Source organism: Hypomesus nipponensis, chromosome 13 (assembly GCF_054491055.1).
Source record: "Hypomesus nipponensis isolate SF chromosome 13, ASM5449105v1, whole genome shotgun sequence".
NCBI lineage: Eukaryota > Metazoa > Chordata > Actinopteri > Osmeriformes > Osmeridae > Hypomesus > Hypomesus nipponensis.
Window position 1 is genome coordinate 6,978,814 of NC_140373.1, and position 19,955 is coordinate 6,998,768.

Here is a 19,955-nt window from a genome sequence, read left to right on the forward strand (position 1 = left end):
TCTACCTATCTGCTCCTCACTCCTCAGCCCTGACAACACCAAGGAGACCCACAAGTCATCTGACCAGGGACTTCCGGCGAAGCTGAATGGAGAACATGTGGCCCCATCTTCCCAATCACCTCCAGAGGCAGAGGAGGCAGCCAGCGAGGGGAAAGACCAGACCCGAGCCCCGGGGAAAGCCCAACCCAAGGGCCAGAAAGAGGAAGAGAGCAGGGCAGAAGCCCTGGAGGACAGCAGCACAGCAGGACCAAGTAGCAGCAGCAAACAGGAGGGAGAGGCTGCAGCTGGGTCCCAGCACAAAGTCCAGGTACTGTACACGTTCATGGTTTCCTATCTTGTATGAAGTTTAACATTTTGTGGCTAAAGAGCAATGAAACCGACCATCTTTAAATGATCTCCAGAATTACTGTCACAGCAGATGAATGTCAACATGAATTAACAAGTGAAACTTTGCAGATCGACACTCTCACCCAGTCCTTCAGTGAGCATGCACGCACAATGAGAATAAAGAGTGTACAGTGCTGTGTTGGCCAGATTTTGTGTCGTCTATATAATGAGGGTGTAAGTGATGATGAGGCTATGCTGGGGTGACTCCAGCAGGGTGCTCGTAGATCTATCGAGTCCAGCTCAGATGAGGAAACCACCGTCACCACCAAGGTGTATCGCAGGCGGGTCATTCTCAAGGTATCTGCCCGCCACACACGGTACCGCCATGGTTGATGTGTGTGGCTGAGCTGAAACAAGTGGCCCTGTGCTGTTACTGTTACTGTACTACAGGTCGGAATAAGGAATGGGTGTGTGTTTGTTAATGTGTGTTGTGCGTACTGTGTGTGTGTGTGTGTGGCTTTTCTTTTACAGAATCTTGAACCCAACTTCTGGCACACTCACCTTTGCTGCTTGAACAATGCCATTAGCACTGGCTTGCTAGCTTCCTCCAGCATTGCCAGATTTGAAGAATGGTGTGATCTAGTTCACTGTTGTAGAATCGGTTCTAGAATTGTCTTGTTTTAAGACTAATTCTAGTGGAAACATCTGTGTGATATTATAAAATGGAAAACACCATGTGTTGTAGACATGCTTTATGACACCCATTCACTAACAGTTTTGCTGTGATCTGATCGCAGAGCTATTGCATTTCATTGTATTTGACCTGTCTACAGATGTATTCATGTTTTGACGTTTTGCTTCTGCAGACTTGTTTTTTTTCCAGCTATTGCCATCACCACAGAATATGCACTTTAACAAACTCAAATGGACATGCAGCTGTACTGCAGCTCAGAGTTGTTGTGTGTTCTTCGTCCATAAAAAATGGTGGTGCTTCATGTGGTGGCCAAACAAAGCTTTTGCTTTGAACAGTTCACTCTTCATTCATCATTATTATTCATTGTTAAATCCTTTACCCCTCCATCCACCCCAATCCCTCCCACAACCCCAGGGAGAGCAGGCCAGAAACATTCCTGTTGAGTCTGTGACGGAGGAGCAATTCACTGATGAGGACGGAAACATTGTCACCAGAAAAGTAACCATCTCCACCAACCACCCCCACCTCCCTGCATATCCCCTGTAATCTCTACCTCCTCTACCTCCTCATACCCCCCAAGCTGACCCCATCTCCCACCTCCACCCATCTCCTCCTACAGGTGATCAGGAAGGTAGTGCGCCGTGTGGGCGTGGGCTCAGAGGAAGAGAAAGGTGCAGCTGAAAGAGCAGGAGCTACAGGAGCGGGAACAGGAGGAGGAGGAGGAGGAGGAGGAGGGAAGGGCAGGAAAAGGAGCAAGCGCTCCCGGGGCGGTCAAAAGGCTGAGAAACAGGAAGAGGAGGGGTCAAAGAGCTCCAAGGGTTCCACTGAGGCCCAGAAGGGAAAAACAGAGGTTGGCACAACTGGTTCTAGACCAGGATGATGGACTACAATCCAATATACACACTAGCATACTATACAAATCATGTGGCCAGTCATGCTGTTTCACATACCTGGAACCAATAAGAAGTCAACTAAACGTAGTTGCATAATCTGTCCTATGTACACTTTGGATGCTAGTTTGGATATTGGATGTTGTCTGTGTAGTGTGTGGAGTGCAGTGGGATTAGGACAGACCAAACTCATCTGGTCACAAAGGCCAAATCTAGACTGGTCTTCAGTTTGCTGTGGCTCTATTAGCATGTTTCCATCTGAAAATTAACCCCCTTCTTTAACAATTTCTCTCTTTTAGCATGTCATCTTTATAGAAACCAACATAGATGATCTTCCAGAATGACCATTTTGTCTCTCTGCTGAGTGTGAGATTTGTCTGGCCTGAGGGTGTAAATTCAGACCTTCCTGTACCTAAACCCTCGTTTTGTCTGTCTATCTGTCTCTCCCTCGGCAGTCTGGAGAAGGAGCAAAGGGGAAACAGGGGAAGAAAAAGTCTCAATCGTAACAATGGTGTGCTCAACCTGGTATGTACTGTGTACTGTAGACCTGTGTGTGAGGACAGCAGCCATGTTGTGAGCCAAATACCTTTTTAACCTGCTTGTTTAGTGGTTAACCATGAATTCTAGAGGGCTTTTGTAAAAATGTGCTTTGGCTAAGTCTTTTTAAGCAAAGTGCAGACACAGCCAAACAGTTCTTAAACAAAACACAGGAGAGATTCAGATCTTTTGTGTTTTTGCTAATCCCCTGAGGCTCACCCTATAGTCCAGAGAGGCTAGCAGTTTTGTTTACTTGATTTATCTGGCAAAGTCCAGTTATTTAGTTTATCCATCAACACCTGTAATAGACCTATCAAGTGAAGTCAATCTAATTTGGTTTCTTGGTGTGCATTTTGATTTACAGATTTGTTTATGTTTCCTAATTTGCATAATCCTCGGTGGGAAAATGACTGGAACCTCAGAAGCGGGAGAAATCAGCCAATCAGAACGTGTGCCTGCTGCTTTCACATTAATGCATGGTTTTCAGCAAGATGACTTCATTTGATTTCGCATGAGCATGACATACACACTTCTTCTGTCAACAACTTTGGGGGCGACTAGCCTGTGACCTTCAACATATGACCAACAGAAGAACGGTGATGTCCACTTCCTCATTATTGACCAATGAGAGGAGATCTGCATCATGAAAAGATGTGATGAAAGGTGGCACAAAAGGAAATGTGATTGACAGGTGCAGAGGGACACTTCTGAGGCACCTCCTAGTCTGCCGTCTTACCCATCACTGCCCCCAGAACCACCACATGGGGCTGTACAACATGGCTTCGCTTTTTAATGGATACATTGGGTGATTCTGTTGTATATAAATGACACTGTACAAATCAAATTTAAAAATGAATACGTAGCACACAGATTATGTTTATGCACTGGTAGGATGGCTTGGCGATAAAAAAAAGTGCATTTGGGAATGAAATGCCAATAATGGCTCACTCCACCTTTATAGAAACGCTTGGGTGTGACTTCACATGTTCTTGGAAGCACAGGTGATGGAGGCACGATTTAAATCGACAAGGAGGACATTTCTGTCTGATCCTCTTGAGATTCTCTGACTGTAGAAAATCAGCTGATGTGAATACTCAGTCTCTCATCTTCCGAGTACTGACATTTTGATGCATGTGATTCACCTAATTTTAGTTATCTTTTCATTTTTTCTTTTCTATTTTGCAAACACTGTATTATGAATTATCAAAGGGTTGTTGGTACTTCCTCTGTCTGTGTACGTTCATGGCGCTAGACCAGTACGTCACTACACTATGACTGTTTTTATTCAAACACATGAACACCCCCCCCCCCCCCCATTGGAGTAATAGAAGAGACCCGCTCCATAGCAAAGCTTCATGATAAAGAACTCACTTCCTTCAGTACAGTTTAATTGCCACTACTATTACAGGCTTGGAGACCCATGAGAACAATTATCTGAATGTATATGTAGACTGGCACATTGTGAACTTTAATAAACTGTCATCCTGTGTATCGGCGATAAGATGTAGAAGTCTTTCTGCCAGTGGCAGAAGATTGCCAATTCTTTGTAATCATTCTAGCAGTGTAATATTAGGGAGTGAAGCTACCGTGCTTTGAAGGGGTCTTTTTATTTGATGGGGGATTGTTTGTTTGGTGACATTATTTTCTTTGCTTTGATTTGTTTTCATATAAGACCACCTACAAACATCTATTGATGATAGATCTGGTATCATTACTGTATGAAAAACCAACATAGCCCACACTGGATGAACCAATTCATTATTTAAAACTGAAAAATAAATTGTGTTTAAACTGAAAAAGAGTGGCCATGTGTCATTTCGTTCCTGTCAATACATTTTCATTCATTTTATTTATTGTTTAATTTCCATATAGTTAAGTTGGTGCTGATCAGTCTATAAAAATTTGTATTCAGTAGGTAAAGTCATTGACACAAATGGAGTGGCTCCAGAAGAGAGTGCATTCCCCAATAGTATCACAAGGTGTCGCTCTTTGCAAGTCCTTATCGAGCTGTCTGCGTAGTGAAACATGAATCACGTTGCTGTAATCAAGGTTGCCAGAATTGAAAGAAACATCATGACTAGGCTCAATCTGAACTGAAACTTGCATGGGCTTGTTAGTAATAGACTCCGCGTATGTATCTGATGCTTTATTCAAATATTTAAGATCGACTACTATCGGCCCATACAAAAACAACCTAGCCTCAAGTTTGAAAGCATCTCAATAGGGTAGTATTTCTAAACCTGGCATCCCCACAGGTAATCATGGCGGACAGCGCAAGCGAGAGTGATACTGATGGGGCGAGCAGCAGTTCATCTGTCCCTCGATGTACATCCTCCTCGTCCTCTACCAAACCAAGCATTGTCATCTCTTCCTTTCGTTTAGAGGAACTAACAAACCGACTTGCCTCTCTCCAACAAGAAAACAAAGTGCTGAAAATCGAGCTTGAAACATTCAGGCTTAAATGCAGAGCCCTGCAGGAGGAGAACAGGGACCTGCGAGAAGCAAGCGTCACTATTGTGAGTATCGTTAGCCAGCTCTTCAGTGTAGTGTCTGTCTGTGATGCGCTGTACACTTTAGTTTAACAACTAAAACCCCATATCTGTAACGTATGGCTAGTGCTCAGACAAAGACATGCCTGTGTAAAACATTGCTAGCGATAATCTACTTGTGTGCGATGCCATGCACAACACTGTCAACAGACCTTAACAGCTTCCGTAGAATTGGAATTCCCCTGGCTGAGCGGTTAAACCAGCCTTTGTTGCAACATCAGCATCAAAACTAGCTAGCAATCTGGGTCTCTATCTATTGATGCAATGCGTAAACAGTATGTTTCGTGCTCAATGAACTGTGCTAAGGGGTTATTTCAGGTTTGGGGACCCTATCCTATAACAAATATCCTATAGGTTACAATACTATGGCTACACTATTCTGACCAAGCTGTCCAGTGATAGGGCATCACCTACCTACAGATTGCGTTATTTAGTAAAACATTGTTTCTGTTTGTGTTGGCAGCAAGCACGAGCAGAGCAAGAGGAAGAGTTCATCAGTAACACCTTGTTTAAGAAAATCCAGGCTCTTCAGAAGGAGAAAGAGACACTTGCTGTCAATTATGAGAAGGAAGAGGAGTTCCTCACCAATGAGCTATCCAGGAAACTTGTGCAGGTAATTTCAGACTTCATGGATGGTCTTAGGTGTCTTTGTGTGTGTATGTGTGTCCACTTGACCCCATCCTGTCCCTCCAAATCAGTTGCAGCATGAGAAGGTTGAGCTGGAGCAGCAGCTGGAGCAAGAGCAGGAGTTCCAGGTCAACAAGCTGATGAAGAAGATCAAGAAGATGGAGAACGACACCATCTCCAAACAGCTCACCCTGGAACAGGTACAACATCCCATACAGCTCATAGTTCCACAGGTACCCTCAGAACGTATCCTACTACTGGCTCTCCCTTAAGCTTCTTGTTGACTGATTGCTTAGCAACAGATAGTAATGACCAAGATGGTGTCAAATATGCATCTGTGATTGTGTTTCGATTTGGACCAGAGGGTAAGGAATAGTATGACATGGTGAGCACTGCCTTTTTCCTAGACTGTCTATCGCCGGTCTCTTTCAGATTGTACATCTGTCCTCCTGTCTGTTTTTCTTCATGTGTCTCTGCTTCTGTTTGTCTGCAGCTGCGGCGGGAGAAGATAGACCTGGAGAACACTCTGGAACAGGAGCAGGAGGCGCTGGTCAACCGCCTGTGGAAGAAGATGGACAAGCTGGAAGCAGAGAAGAGGTCAGAGGAGACGCTTGTGCAACAGTACACTGGTGGTGTACTGTACAATGGAACCAGTCTGAGCCCGCAAGGTCACTCAGTTTCCGCAGTTCGTTCGGTAAAGTAGGGCAATGAACTGTAACACTACACCCCACCTGTGATTACTTACCACAGGAGACGTTTGTTGTGGTTTTATTCGAGTTCTCATCCAGTTGTGTTTTGGTCAGTTTACAGCGGTGTTTTTAAGGTCTACTTGGTATGGTGTTATTGGCTATATGTTCAAGCATGGTTAAAGCACATCATTTGAACTATTATGTGTCTGGAAGTAACCCCTTACCGATCATGTTGTTTTTTCCAGAATTCTCCAGGAGAAACTTGACCAACCCCTGTCAGCTCCACCGTCTCCCAAGGGTATCGCCATGGACATTGACTCTCCAGAGAACATGATGCGCCACATTCGGTTCTTGAAGAACGAGGTGGAACGGCTGAAGAAGAACCTTCGCAGCGCTGCACTACAACGTCAGTTTTTAAATCCTCAAACCCAGCTCATGTTCTATAGAACATTACCAATGGTTGTAGAATCCAAAATATCTTCTATGGAACCCAAACTATGTTCCCTGAAAGCCTTTTCCTGTTTCACTGGAGCTACAGCCTATTTCCCAGTTTTTTTATTTTTTATTATTGCTTTATCATTGTCCCCGTGTTCCTGTTATACTCTTGTTGGCCACTAGATGGGGGTGGCTGACTGTTCTTTCTTAAACCAGGAAACGCCCCATTTGTCTAGCTGGCAACTGATGACATTCTGAACCCATGTTACCTCAACACACACAACAAGCCTCTAGGCTTGTAATAAAACGTGTGTTTTCCCCCCTGCTACCCCAGACACAGAGAAGCGGGCCCAGTACATTGAGGAGGAGCGTCACATGCGAGAGGAGAATGTTCGTCTTCAGAGGAAGCTGCAGAGAGAGATGGAGAGACGGGAAGCCCTCTGCAGACAACTGTCTGAGAGTGAATCCAGCCTGGAGATGGATGATGAGAGGTGCGGATCGAGAGAAAGAGCTGAGGGGAAGGTAGAGAGATGGATAGACCAGTCTGGAGATGGAAGACTGAGGGGACGTTATTGAGGAATGAATGAAGGAAAGAATTGAAGTGAAAGGAAAAAGCTAGCTGTTTAGTCTATAGCAGGGTGAGACTGGTCATTTGTCCTAATACAGCACTTTGACCCCCCCCATCTTCAGTCTTAAAACAGGAATGTCTGTTCTTTGTTGTTGCTGTTGCAGGTACTTCAATGAGATGTCCGCTCAGGGCCTTCGCCCCCGGACTGTGTCCAGTCCCATCCCATACCCCCCCTCCCCCAGCTCCAGCAGACCCATCTCCCCAGGTATCCACATGCTCCACACACATGCACACACACGTTCTTGAACACTAAAGGCCTGCTCAGACAGGCCATTGCCACCCTGCCTACATGCACACAAATTGCTCATTCTTTAACTTAAAATACCAGTTCTTATTTCAAATGGGAGAATTATTGTTCTTTCTTGAGGGACAGCTCTGCATTTGTGTTAACTCAAATTCTTTAGTGTGGGACAGTATTTGCTTATGACTGAGCTTGAGCAAAGCCATGTGTGGTGTCAGGTGTGCGTGCGTGCCTGTATGTATGTGTGTCTGACTGACCTTTTTGCCCTTCCTGTCCAGCCTGTTGCAGGTTGAAGGTGTTGTCTTTCCCTTCTGGAGAGTTATGTGTTGCCCTTCATCCCAGAGTACAGGTTTAAACAATATGATGGACGATGGGAGGAAGCTTCCCATGTGAGCCTGTGGGGTTTAACAAGACAGGAGAACAACTGTGGACCTGTGTCTTCCTTATTCAGACCCTGAGAGAGGAGATAGCAGAACTTAAGGAAGGATGGAGAGGGTACAGTAGAGATAATGAGGAAAGAAACAATAGCTACTCCAACTCTCTAAGTCTAACCAAGTCTCTGGGTGCCAGCTCAGCCTTTTGTCCCAGTGTACCCTGGGATACCCGATAGTCTGGGAAGTCTATCTTATCTCTGGTTCACCTTCAACACACTTCACCTTCCTCGGGTTCGGTTGATCATTAACAATGGAGCACTTTCTGTGTCTCTGACATGGAAGGGATGTGTGTGCACATGAGTGTGTGTAATTCAGGTATAGGCGTTGTCAGTTACATAAGAGAGGAAGGGAAGTGTTGTTTGGACTGTGTTCTAGGCTAAGGCCTGGAGAGTCTATTTGATCATGGCTAATGACCATGGGACCTGGCCTAGCCTGGGTGGAGGACCGTACTCTGCCTGAGCAGTTTCAGGAAAACAATGAAAATACTGTCTGTGCCTGCCAATCCAAGCATTCTTACTTTTAGATGTTTCCTGAATTGTCATCAAACTCTCAAACTGTGAAAATGCAAAGTCGTGTCAAGTTCTGTCTTTGATGGCCTGTCTGTGTCTGAAGCAGGTCTGTCATACCCAAGTCACACTGTGGGCTTCACCCCTCCAAGCACCCTGACCAGAGCTGCCATGTCCTCCTTTTACAACACACCCGCTCTGCACGGCCATGTGGGGGGAACGCATTCCGTCCCAGTAAGTGTGTGTGTGTGTGTGTGTGTGTGTGCCTGTGGGCATACTCTTTGCTCTGTGGTAAGTTATAACATTTACATTTAAAATAACCTGGAAACATTCTGGTCAGTAAGAGGCTCTAATTGGTCTAGAAACTTATAACAACTAATTTCTGTGTGTGTACAGTGTATGTTAAAGCCATCCCAATCAGGCCACATACAGTAAACCCTCCACAAACAACCGGAGAAAGAAAGTATGGTTGTACACAAGGCCTACTTCCTTCCTGTCTTCACTTCCATTTTGCTACTCAAGTCTCTTCATGAAGAGCTATTGTATGTGTACAGGAAATGTCTAGGACAAGGTGTCCACGTGGACCAGGCTATATTTAGGACTTTAATACCACACAGACTCAGTTGACACCATACAATAGGGACTTTGGGGCAGGGCATTTTAACCCAGAGGGAAAGACACTTCCATGAACTATTGTACCTGCAAAGCCATCTTGTGTTGCAACTGCTATTGTTGAACATAATGTGTCATGGGAAATTCAAAATACTGGGTTTCACAGGTATTGCCAGACCACTTGTGTATTAGTCTGGAACCTCTTAGTTCTATTTGGGATTTCAAATTGGCATTATCTACAGGCGCAGACCAAAATGCCCTCTGGATGCAATTGGATAGGTACAGCCAATCAGAGCAAGGAAACTTTTGGGTTGTTTAAGAAAATGCCTGAACGACACTCCTCTGTACAGACATCTTATCAAACCCGCCTCTTTATTAGATAAACGGTTGAAACATACAAAATGATGGCCTGACTTATCCTCAGACCCATGACCTCTCTTCTGCTTTCAGAGACCTTCCCCACGAAGGAGCAACAGTCCAGACAAGTTCAAGAGACCCACACCCCCTCCCTCCCCCAACACCCAGCCAGGCCTACCCGCCCCACACCCTCCACCAGCTCATCACTCACCTGGCCAGTCCACATCCTCACAGGCATCTACATCCCAGCATGCTTTGCACCAGCACCAGTCATAATGCACGAGCTCTGATGTAGAAGCAGCAGACTAAGACCAGTGTCACGGAAGCTGTGGTTTCTGGGATGGTTTTGGTGGTTCTGCTGAGTGTTCTGTGAGGACAACACTCACCTGCACTGACGTCATCTCTGCTTATGCCATTATGGACCCTCATCCTAATTTCATTTTCAGTTTTACAGTCATTTCTTTAGCGTAATAGGCGTGCAGTGTGTTTGCTGATGAAATGTTGATATGCTGCTGGGTAGTGTATTCTTAAGGGTTTGTGTTTTGTTTTGATGTTTGTGGAGTCTGTATCTCACTCCAAAAGTGGTCTTAAACACCGTAGTTCAGATAGAATTAAGTGTTTATTAAGGTAGTGTATTTTGAGTAAGGGTCTGGCAATTCTTCTAAAGATGATCGCATTGCAGATGCATCCACACATAAAATTCACACTGCTGCGTTTTGAGATGTTGACAATATAACAGAAGGGTGACTCTATTTGCTATAAATAACAGTTTTAGCAAGTAATCCCAAATGACAGAATATTATAAAGTGACGTGTCATTAGGTTTTTGCCAGCTTTGAACAAATACATTCCGTAAAAAGGTTAATTTAAAGACTTTTAAACGTAATGATAAGCAAGACTGGCCTGCCATTTTGCAGGGCCATGAGTTTGTACATGGAGCTAGTAACATGACAACATGATGCACAAAAGTTGTTAGCGGTATCCTTTGACACGTTAATATGTTAAAAAGAACTGATTTTCCGCCTTTTGTTTTCCGCCGACCTAGTGTAATTGTACTGTCAATGAAAGACGGTCATTCTGCATGGGAAATACTGTAGCATGTGCTACGTTCAGTCCACTTCTCGTTAACAGCTGACTTGACACCAGAACATGGTACCATACTGCCCTGTTTCCGGTTGCAAGAAGTTGTTAATGTCTCTTACTTCCTAGTTTCCTCAGAGTTGGCTTACTTTTATCCCACTAGTACCAACCTGAAACCGTTCTGTCCATATTACTCATTAGATGTAGTGGGTGTTGGCGCTAGAACCTACTGCTCAGCTTGTTGTGCAGCTTGGCTTGATTCAATGTCAGATCTGGTTTTCTCAAAAAGATGATCAACTCCTTCGCATTGTTTTATTTTTGCGAATATTTAATTTGATGTGAGAATCATTTGTTTTTTTTTGTTTGATTAGTAGGTTGTTTGTGTATCGTTCTGGCTTTAGTAAATGCTTTCATGTAAGACTGTTGTTGACATATGAATGTAGGCCTAATAATGTTGATGTTTTCTTTATATACTCATTATAATCACCTCAGAGCCTTAACTCACTGTGGTAGGCTATTGCTTTTTATTGGCATTATCTAGCTTCTCCCCACATTAAATAAAAAAAAGCCTTAATATGTGATCATATGCTTAACGTTTTTCAACAAAACACTGTGCGTGTGGCGCTATGTTAACCACCAATCCTCCAGACCGTTTCTTAAAAAAATGTCATGCGTTTTCCTCTTGCTTTTGCACGTGCGTGTTCTTTTTAACCCCTAAACAGTAGGCTATGTGAACATAATAAAGAAGAATTTGACCCATATTTTATCATCTTAGGAATTATTAAATATTATCCAATAAATACGATGAGGACCATTAATTTCATCAGTTTTCAACCCACATTTGAGTCTTAATGCTTTGCCGAGCACGTGTGACGGTTTGGCAGTGTTGTTATTGCGGAGAACCGGTTCAGACTGGTGCTGTGCAGACACTGATGGGCTTCATAATAAAATATTTAATTACATAGTTGATATGTGCACAATACAGCAAAGCACTATTTTATTTTGTAATGTAGCCTATTTAATGTTTACTCGAAATGCATGCCATAGGATGTGGAATTAGAGATTGCTCCCGGTCTCTACCGTACCACTTGAAAAGCTTCGTGATTATGACTATTTAAACAATAAAGACTGTAGAATTACCCTATGCTTGTTTTCGGTTTTGCTATAGACGACATGTTTGAGAAGGATGGAGGTATGTTATCATCTCTGGGCGTTTGTGATTTTTAAAACAGCTGCAGTGTCATCTCACTGTAAGAGGAAGTTGAAGTACAGCAATTCTGCAGGACCAGAGCGAACAGCTTCAAACCGGTTTCAGCGCTTGGCAACAAAAGCTCAACCATATTGTCCGGGTCTCATTCAGCAACAGAGGATGCCACATCAACATATACCGCTTCAGGATTATAGAAGAAGCTACAGTAGGTTTATAATAGAAATTATGGTTGGGCTATGATATTTTTATTTTGCGGCGTAGCGCTGTCCATCTCCACAGCATACTGCTGAGTTTACGGCAACTCTACAACTGCAGGTGCCAATTAAATATAAAGGTAAGTTTCATAATCCTTGCAGTACTTTGATGAAATAATACAAGTTGTGTAAAATGTGTGATCTAGTGTCTACATTACATGCATTGTTAATATAGGCCTACTTATAAACATGTAGGCCTAATAACATATCAGATAATAACCTGGTAAAAATTTAATGTCTCCGCTGCGATTTATTTATTTTGTCAAAAATGTTTTGTCTGAACAAAGGAGACACAGGATAGGCTTCTTCTGAATTCCAGCGTTTTTCTTACACCAAATACAGTTTCGGATTTTTGAATATATTTATACTATGTAACAGAAGTTCCTAAAAGAGATGTGCGCTCTTGGCATCATCACCCGGTAGATCAAAGCGCGTGAGCATGGCTCCGAGCTGCGCGGTTACAGTAGCCTACACAAGTCAGAAGCGCCACGCTGCTAGAATTGGTGTAAAAAAAAACAACTCAATATGTGAAGTTAACAATCAAAAGCCTTATCCAGTGTCTAGACAGGGTTTCAGTCATGGAGCTAATAATCTATTATTTGTTACTTATATAATGTTTTATATATTTTGATTTATTTATACACTAGTTGGGGTTTCTCTTTGTCATAGTATGAACTAATATTTGTTGATTTATTTCTGTTTCTCTGGCCTTCCTCCAGGACTGCTGTCTCCAGTGTGAGTCTATCAGAATGAGTTCTCCTCAGGGCAGTAACAACATTAGAAAGCCCCTGGATGGGGGCTGGGGCTGGGCCATTGTAGTGGCCTGCTTCTTGGCTCAACTCCTGGCCTACGGCTCACCACAGTCTGTGGGTGTGATCTACCCAGAATGGCTTAGTGCCTTCCAGGAGAGCAAGGCTATGACAGCCTGGGTGGGCTCTCTTGTCTCTGGAGTGGGACTCATAGCAAGTAAGTAGCGAGTCCGAGGTTGTGCAAGTTAGTTTGTGTCTGTGTAGAAGTGACTTGTTGTTTGTGTGCATTGAATTGTGTCCGCAAGGATAATGACTTCACATCCAGAAATGAATAATCAGTTCAGTCAGATATTAAGTGACTCTAGAAATAGATGTGATCACATTTAGACAGGACACATCATTTGAGTCATCCACTCGTTAGTACCTGGTATTCCTAACTGTTTCTTCATAGCTTCAGTGAGCAGGGCTTGGATACATCTTCTGTTCCTTTTCTCACCCTCTCTTACTCCTCTTTTCCAGGTCCTATCTGCAGTGCGTGTGTGGTCAATTTCGGGGCCCGGCCTGTCACCATCTTCAGTGGAGTTATGGTCTCTGGGGGTCTGATGCTCAGTGCCTTCGCACCCAACATCCCCTTCCTCATCTTCTCCTATGGCCTTGTCGTCGGTAGGTCCCCTCAAAACCCACAAGTCATCAGTTCAATCAGTATCGTTCATAAGTTGAGACACCACATATAAAACTCACTATTTCTAGAAAACTCTGATCGGACAATAAATATGACACGACACGATAAAGACCTCTGTATACATCTGATGAAGGGAAAAAGACAATAACTAAACAGCAAGAACAAGGATTATTAAGATGATAATCAGTCTGTTGTGTGAATTCTTTGTAATAACAGTAGATGTTATGAGGCGTGTGTTAGTGTGTGGTATTCAACTGTATTTAGTTATATGTGTGTGGGTTGTGTCTAACAGGTCTGGGCTGTGGACTGGTGTATGCCGCTACCCTGACTATCACCTGCCAGTATTTTGACAAGAGGAGAGGCCTGGCTCTAGGAATTGTCACCACAGGTAACTAGACTGCCTGTACCAGGCCACTGTCAGTATTCATAATGCAAAAAGCTTCCTAACATCAGATAAGTGAAGTAAAAAAATTATGACAGTAGGAAAAATAAACAAGAAGATGAACAATCTTTGTGTTTCTCTTCTCTTTCCTCCTCTTCCTTGTCTCCAGGCACTAGTGTAGGGGGCTTCCTCTATGCCACGGCTCAGAACGAACTCATCGAGCTGTTTGGCCTTGAAGGATGTCTGCTCATTATCGGCGCCCTGGCCCTCAACATCATCGCCTGCGCTGGCCCCATGAGGCCCCTGGTACTGCCTGCCTACTACCTCCGCCAGCGGGCAGCAGCTCTGGAGCAGGCAGAGGGGCACCTGTATGATAAGGCTCTGCTGGCAGAGGAACCTATCAAACCTGCCAATGAGAAGCAGCCACAGGCCTGTCACATGCTAATTACCATAGAAACCAAAGACCCTCTGGCCTATGAGAAGAGCCTGCTAAGTTGTTCCGCCCTGGTGAAGCTAATTAAGACGAAGCAAAAGGACTACTGCAGGTAACAGAGTTAAATGTGTGGGACTGTGTTGTACTGATGTGTTGTATTCAATGACTACTATCCAAACCCATGGATCCATGATTTTGCTTTCTTTCATGTTGTTGCTGTTTCTGTATTCATACCGACCTTGTCCTCCTCTAGATACATATATTCCACATCAGAGCTGCTCCAGGACCGTGTCTTCATGGCGCTCTGCGTCTCCCTCTTCCTCTACGCCCTGGGGGCCTACCCCCCCCTCCTCTTCATGGAGGACGTGGCTCAGACCCGTGGCCTGGTGGAGACGGTCAGCGTCATCCCCCTCGTCTCTATCACCGCCATCTGTGCAGGCGTGGGCAAGCTGGCCCTGGGCGCCATGGCCGACCTGCCCTTCGTCAACAGCGTGCTGCTGTACGCGTTCACCCTGACAGGCAGTGGCAGTGCCCTGCTCCTCATCCCGGTGACGCGGTCCTACGCGGGGCTGCAGGTGCTGTCGGCCGCGCTGGGCTTCTTCTCTGGGAACTGGTCCCTGACGCCCTACGTGACGACGGAGGTGGTGGGGATCGAGCGCTTCACCCAGGCCCACGGCATCCTCATGCTGTTTGGGGGCTTCGGCATCATGCTGGGATCCCCTGTTGTAGGTGAGGAGGAGTGTGTATGAAGGTGTGGTGTGTGTGTGTGTGTGTGCGTTTGTATGTGTGTGTGGTGTGGAGGACTTTCATCTGGTCTTAGATGGTAGGTAGGAGATGGCAGTTGGGGTACTTTAAAAAACGAGTGTACATAGACAAAGAACAGCTCTGGGCAAGCCACTGAACAGGTTCAACTGAACAAACGTATTTAAGGTTTTGTTGCCTTTGTGTTTGTTTCAGGCTTCTTATATGACTGCACCCGGTCTTATGACCTGGCTTTCTACCTCAGTGGGGGAGGAGTGCTCCTGGGGGGGCTCTGTCTGTTCCTGTCTGCCCTGCCCTGTCTGGATCGCCCCAGACCCCAACCCCCCCAGCCACAACCAGACCTTCTCCAGCCTCCTGAGGTCCTTCGCCCAGAACCTCCTCATCCAGACCCAGAGTACCCCAGCACCTGTGACATGGTAGCCTCTGTGGCCTAAAGTGCTGACATGGTCTAATTGTTTCTGAATGGTTCAAATACAGTGTAATTATAATTGGAGGTTTTTCAGTTTCTGTCACAGTTGATACAGGGAGTGAGTTATGTGAGTTGATAGCCTTTGTTTTATGCAGTGGGTTAGGTGAGGATTCATGAATTTAGATTAACTTCTTGTACTCATTCAAGTGAAAACTTGAATGTAATAAATAGACTATTTTCTGAACAACTTCATGCTGAAGATTTTAGACACTTTTTCCGTGCTCCTGTGTACAACATGCCAGTCACAACATGTTGGGAAGTTTCAGGAGGATGCAGTTGGTCTCACTGGCAGACCGTACAGTTTTATGGACTGACCTTGTTTTCTTGTTGCCCAAGCCTTGTAAACAACACCACCAATCATTAAGAGCCACACAGTTAGTCCAGGACATGTTTACAGTACGAGTGAAACTGTCATTCAAAAATGCCCGCTAATGAAAAGGCCCTCTTTGACTCTTTGATGATGAGGTGTGTGTGTGCACATTAGGGGTTTAGTCCCCAAGAAATAACTGACAAGATCTGAAAGCAGCATGCTCAAGGCTTCTTTCTGTTGTTGTTGTTGTTGTTGTTGTTGTTGTTGTTGTTGGATAAGCTAAGGGTCGGCCGGGTTGTTTTCAGTATGCGGAGGCTTGAATACTAATACAACCTTTAGTATTTTTGTTGGAACATATGCACATGTGTTTTTGACTGACTATCATCAGTCAGTTTTACTGCCTGTCATATATCTGGGGGGTATTCCAGAAAGCTGGTTATGTGACATAACCGGGTACGTTAACTCTCCATCTGACACACAATGTTGCAGCAACTTACTGGCAATGTTGCTACAACACTGGCTGTCACATGAAGAGTTAACTTACCAAGGTATGTCGTATATCCTGCTTTCTGGAATACCCCCCTGCAGTATCTATCTAACTCGGATCTGTTGTCGCTGTCGTTGTACTGTATGTGATTCTTTATTTGTTTTGTGGATGAAGTTCTGCCCTTTACTGCATGTTCTATTTGGTGACCATTGAGGTCTAGACCTGGTTCCCTTGATTTAGTTCAACCAGCGCATGGAAACCAGTGGAACAGTCCCAAAAGTACAGACTAAATCCAACGCACCTCATATACTGTGTCGTCCGGATTATCTGAGTTTATTTGACTCAGGGTAGATGCATTTGAGGTGAGGTATGAGAACAAGATGGATGTGCACTTTATCCTAGCAGAACATGGAGTCCTTCTGACTACCTAGTTAGGACCGCTGTAATTTATTTGTCTGACCACACACTCTCATACCAAAGTGCTTGATTCTTAATCTACCACTGCTAACTCTCCTATTGTGGAATATAATTTCCCTCCCTTAAATTAGAATGTGCTCACTCAAAGGATTTGAAGAATTCTCGAGAAATGTATTTATTTTTGGGAGATGCTAATATGAGCTGTCAATCGGATCAGGCTGACTATATTTTGAACTGTAAAGCAATAAAAATGGAAATGGTTCACCGCATCAGATGAGCAGTTTGACCTAGGGGATTGTTCTGAAACAAGCACATTGATAATGATTCTTATTTTTCCTGACATGATCCCTTCAACCCTGTCAACAATGTCTAACTTGAAAAATTAGTTTTTTTTTTTTAAGATAATGGCTTGCAATGTCACCCATCTTTATACCACAGATATCCTTGTTGCCTTTCTTTTGTGACCCAATATTTCCATCGGTTGAGAAAACACCTTTTTGCCATTTTATTTATATACTGTCTTTTTGTATGTTTGTATCTGTTTGTATGTATTTTTTTTTAAATAAAGTACATTTTGACACTGAGAAGTCACCTATTGTCTATTGCTGGTATTAATTTTCAAAGTTTTGACGGTCAGTTCAGTCAAAATATTTGTTGACCTGCAAAATAGAGAGTTTGTGGAATTGGGATTTGGTTGATATTTCTATTGCATGCATGTGTCCCTCCCTCCTCTCACATAAAGATATTCCAACCCTCCCTTAGTATATGTGGTTGTATACAAAAGGCTCTTTCATAGCTGAGGGGTAGGGGGAGAGGCAGGCAGAAGGCTTGTTTTTACCCAAGAGCCTCTGGTATTTAACACTACATCTACTCATCCCAAACTGTACCCCACCCCTCCATTCACCCTGCTCAGTTCCACACCCAGCCATTCACCCTGCTCAGTTCCACACCCAGCCATTCACCCTGCTCAGTTCCACACCCAGCCATTCACCCTGCTCAGTTCCACACCCTTCCATTCACATTGTCTGGTACTTTTATTACACTAAATGCTGTTTCTGGCCTGGTTTAATGGTGTTTATGAATAGAAAGTGAATTTGTTTCTTTCGATAATGCCTTCATCTAATGCAACAACCACGATAGCTTGTGGTGTTAAAGGGGACAGAGCCTAGCTTAGGTCTGTACACAAGGGGGCAGTGTTGTCATATTTTAAATGACAACAGTGTAGACACTGTACATTACACTACATGACAACGTTCTAGTGTGCGGTATATATGTGATTAGATTATTTGTATTAAAGGTATTATTTGTATTAAAAGTACATTTTCCATGCATACAGCCTTTCTGCTGGTATGAAAACACCTTGAACACTGCACGGATGGACATGCGTGTGTAGGTGGAAAGGAGAAATGAGGAGGTGAAAAAGAGAGAGTCAGGAAGAGATAGAGGTGAAGAGAGAGAGGACTTTGCCTCTTACTCTTCTGTGCTTGTCTAACTCAACAGTCTAGCGGAAATCGATGGTTGCCTTGGTCTCCATAGCAACGACCATGAGACAGGGGCCGGTTTCCTCCTCTGGCAGGTGTGTGTTTAGATATTTTTGTTTGATCCCTGTAAAAATAGAACAGGCTAGAAGTTATGGAACAAATCCTATAAAAATGATTTCAAGAATGAAAGCTGCACGCAGCATTGAGCATTGGAGTCCAAGCATCTAGACGACTGAACTCTTCAGTCGTCTAGTTTACTTTTTCATCAGTGGTTCCCTAACTTTTAAAGATCTGGTCACTCATAGAGTAAAAACATTTCATCTGAGAAAATCCCCCAATAAATGGTTTCCAAATGAACAGCCTTCCAGTAAACTGAAAATGTATCCATTGACATTTGTTCCATCATTCCACCAATTATTTTTAAAATGAGTAGGATCTCCATCCTATTTTCAATTTGTTAATAGTAATCTTTTGCCTTCTGATTCTGTATGTCTATTCTTCAGCTCTCAACACTCCCCCCCCCCCACCCCCCCCCCCCCCGCCGCCCTCTTCCCTCCATTGTTGAACCACTCATCCACAAGCTTACTGATCTTGTGAAGTTATTGACCTGTAGACTTCTACTGAATCTTGACTGAGTGTGTGTGTGTGTGTTTGTGCATGCCAGAGAGACAGAAGTGGGTCAGTCAAGTATCCCGTAGTTGTGAAGAGCTATAATGTGATCACTGTAAAGCTTAGAGCCTATTCATTATGCTGCAGTATATCTCAGGGAATAATACTTCAACCACTTAGAGGGAAAGTTTCAAATTGAGAAGGCTCAACCCAACCCATTGGGTATTGTGAAAAAAGTCAATGGGAGTTTAGAAACTCACATTACAATTACAGCTCCACTGGCAACCTACTGTAACCACATCTCTGTTGTGTAGTTAATAAAATGGTCTTGCTTATCAAATCATATAAAATAACGTGAGCCTGTGTGTGCATGTGTACTTTATACTGGATATTGCTGCAGCATGCAATGACTTGTGCAGATTAACACAATCCCACTACCACCGGAGGGATGGAAGGGGATGAGAGGGAGAGGAGGTATGGAAGAGGAAGCGATATAGACTGGAGGGAGAGAGGGAGGGTGGGAGGGAGGGAGATGACTCACCCAGTAAAGGAAACCTTCTCATCACCCCTCCCTCCATCCTTAACTCTCTGCACATTTGGTAATACCCTCACTCACACACAAGAACACGTGGATGCACACACTGAACATGCCAATGAGCATTCAAGTATGCTCTCATTTCTCCGCCACATAAATAGATGCAGAATGGACCAGTGTGCAAAGTAGAGAAGAATCCCACCAGTGCTTGGAGTTGCTGGTTAGTGGAGTACATCAAAGCGCTTTTAAAGGATGACAGAGAATAGGTCAGAATGCAGGACAGGACACTACGTGGGTGAGTCACGACTGTGTGGCGCCACTACTCAGGGAGGTCATACAGAAACACGACCCCCCCTCTTCCCTCTCCACCTGCCAGCAGCTAGTTTTATGAATGGACTTGATGGGCGGGGCCCCACTGCATCGTGACGTGATGTGGGTGAAAAGAACACACCCACTCCGATGCGGGAAAAGCCTCCCCAACCATAAACCAGAAGCCCCTTAAGAGAATCACCCTTCCGATCATGAACCCCTCCCTCTTTCCCACGCAACCATCACCCCCCCCTCCCTCCC

General features: G+C 44.2%; 3 protein-coding genes across 14 annotated transcripts in view; all 3 read left to right on the top strand.

Annotated features, from left to right (window-relative positions):
- The window catches only part of ank3b (ankyrin 3b), a 91,120-nt gene extending 86,873 nt beyond the window's left edge, over positions 1-4,247 (top strand). For all 11 annotated transcript variants that reach the window (XM_084670994.1, XM_084670995.1, XM_084671002.1 and 8 more), the window contains 6 exons: positions 28-307; positions 598-684; positions 1,436-1,519; positions 1,641-1,871; positions 2,367-2,436; positions 2,813-4,247. In XM_084670994.1, coding sequence (XP_084527120.1) covers positions 28-307; positions 598-684; positions 1,436-1,519; positions 1,641-1,871; positions 2,367-2,417 — 733 coding nt within the window. In that variant the 3' untranslated portion in view covers positions 2,418-2,436; positions 2,813-4,247. The remainder of the gene's footprint in view (positions 1-27; positions 308-597; positions 685-1,435; positions 1,520-1,640; positions 1,872-2,366; positions 2,437-2,812) is intronic.
- Positions 4,248-4,665: 418 nt separating this feature from the next.
- Positions 4,666-11,186, top strand: ccdc6b (coiled-coil domain containing 6b). 2 transcript variants are annotated; one of them, XM_084670290.1, is made up of 9 exons: positions 4,666-4,964; positions 5,461-5,610; positions 5,696-5,824; positions 6,118-6,221; positions 6,559-6,719; positions 7,083-7,239; positions 7,481-7,581; positions 8,667-8,791; positions 9,620-11,186. In XM_084670290.1, the coding sequence occupies exons 1-9, from the start codon at positions 4,710-4,712 to the stop codon at positions 9,800-9,802; spliced, it is 1,365 nt and encodes a 454-aa protein (XP_084526416.1). In that variant the 5' UTR covers positions 4,666-4,709; the 3' UTR covers positions 9,803-11,186. The 2 variants fall into 2 exon arrangements, with proteins under 2 accessions (XP_084526416.1, XP_084526415.1); XM_084670289.1 differs by having other exon boundaries at positions 4,667-4,964; positions 8,664-8,791.
- A 652-nt stretch (positions 11,187-11,838) lies between these two features.
- Positions 11,839-17,351, top strand: slc16a9b (solute carrier family 16 member 9b). The gene is made up of 7 exons (XM_084670288.1): positions 11,839-12,149; positions 12,789-13,035; positions 13,338-13,481; positions 13,793-13,888; positions 14,052-14,427; positions 14,569-15,044; positions 15,273-17,351. The coding sequence occupies exons 2-7, from the start codon at positions 12,819-12,821 to the stop codon at positions 15,509-15,511; spliced, it is 1,548 nt and encodes a 515-aa protein (XP_084526414.1). The 5' UTR covers positions 11,839-12,149; positions 12,789-12,818; the 3' UTR covers positions 15,512-17,351.
- Positions 17,352-19,955: the final 2,604 nt, after the last annotated feature.

Excerpts from the sequence above, each read along its gene's own strand:
- slc16a9b (XM_084670288.1), top strand. The coding sequence starts at position 12,819 with ATGAGTTCTCCTCAGGGCAGTAACAACATTAGAAAGCCCCTGGATGGG. Across the intron at positions 13,889-14,051 it reads TCTAGGAATTGTCACCACAG|GCACTAGTGTAGGGGGCTTC; the intron begins GTAACTAGACTG and ends CCTTGTCTCCAG. Across the intron at positions 15,045-15,272 it reads GCTGGGATCCCCTGTTGTAG|GCTTCTTATATGACTGCACC; the intron begins GTGAGGAGGAGT and ends TGTTTGTTTCAG.
- ccdc6b (XM_084670289.1), top strand. The coding sequence starts at position 4,710 with ATGGCGGACAGCGCAAGCGAGAGTGATACTGATGGGGCGAGCAGCAGT. Across the intron at positions 5,611-5,695 it reads TATCCAGGAAACTTGTGCAG|TTGCAGCATGAGAAGGTTGA; the intron begins GTAATTTCAGAC and ends CCTCCAAATCAG. Across the intron at positions 6,222-6,558 it reads AAGCTGGAAGCAGAGAAGAG|AATTCTCCAGGAGAAACTTG; the intron begins GTCAGAGGAGAC and ends TGTTTTTTCCAG.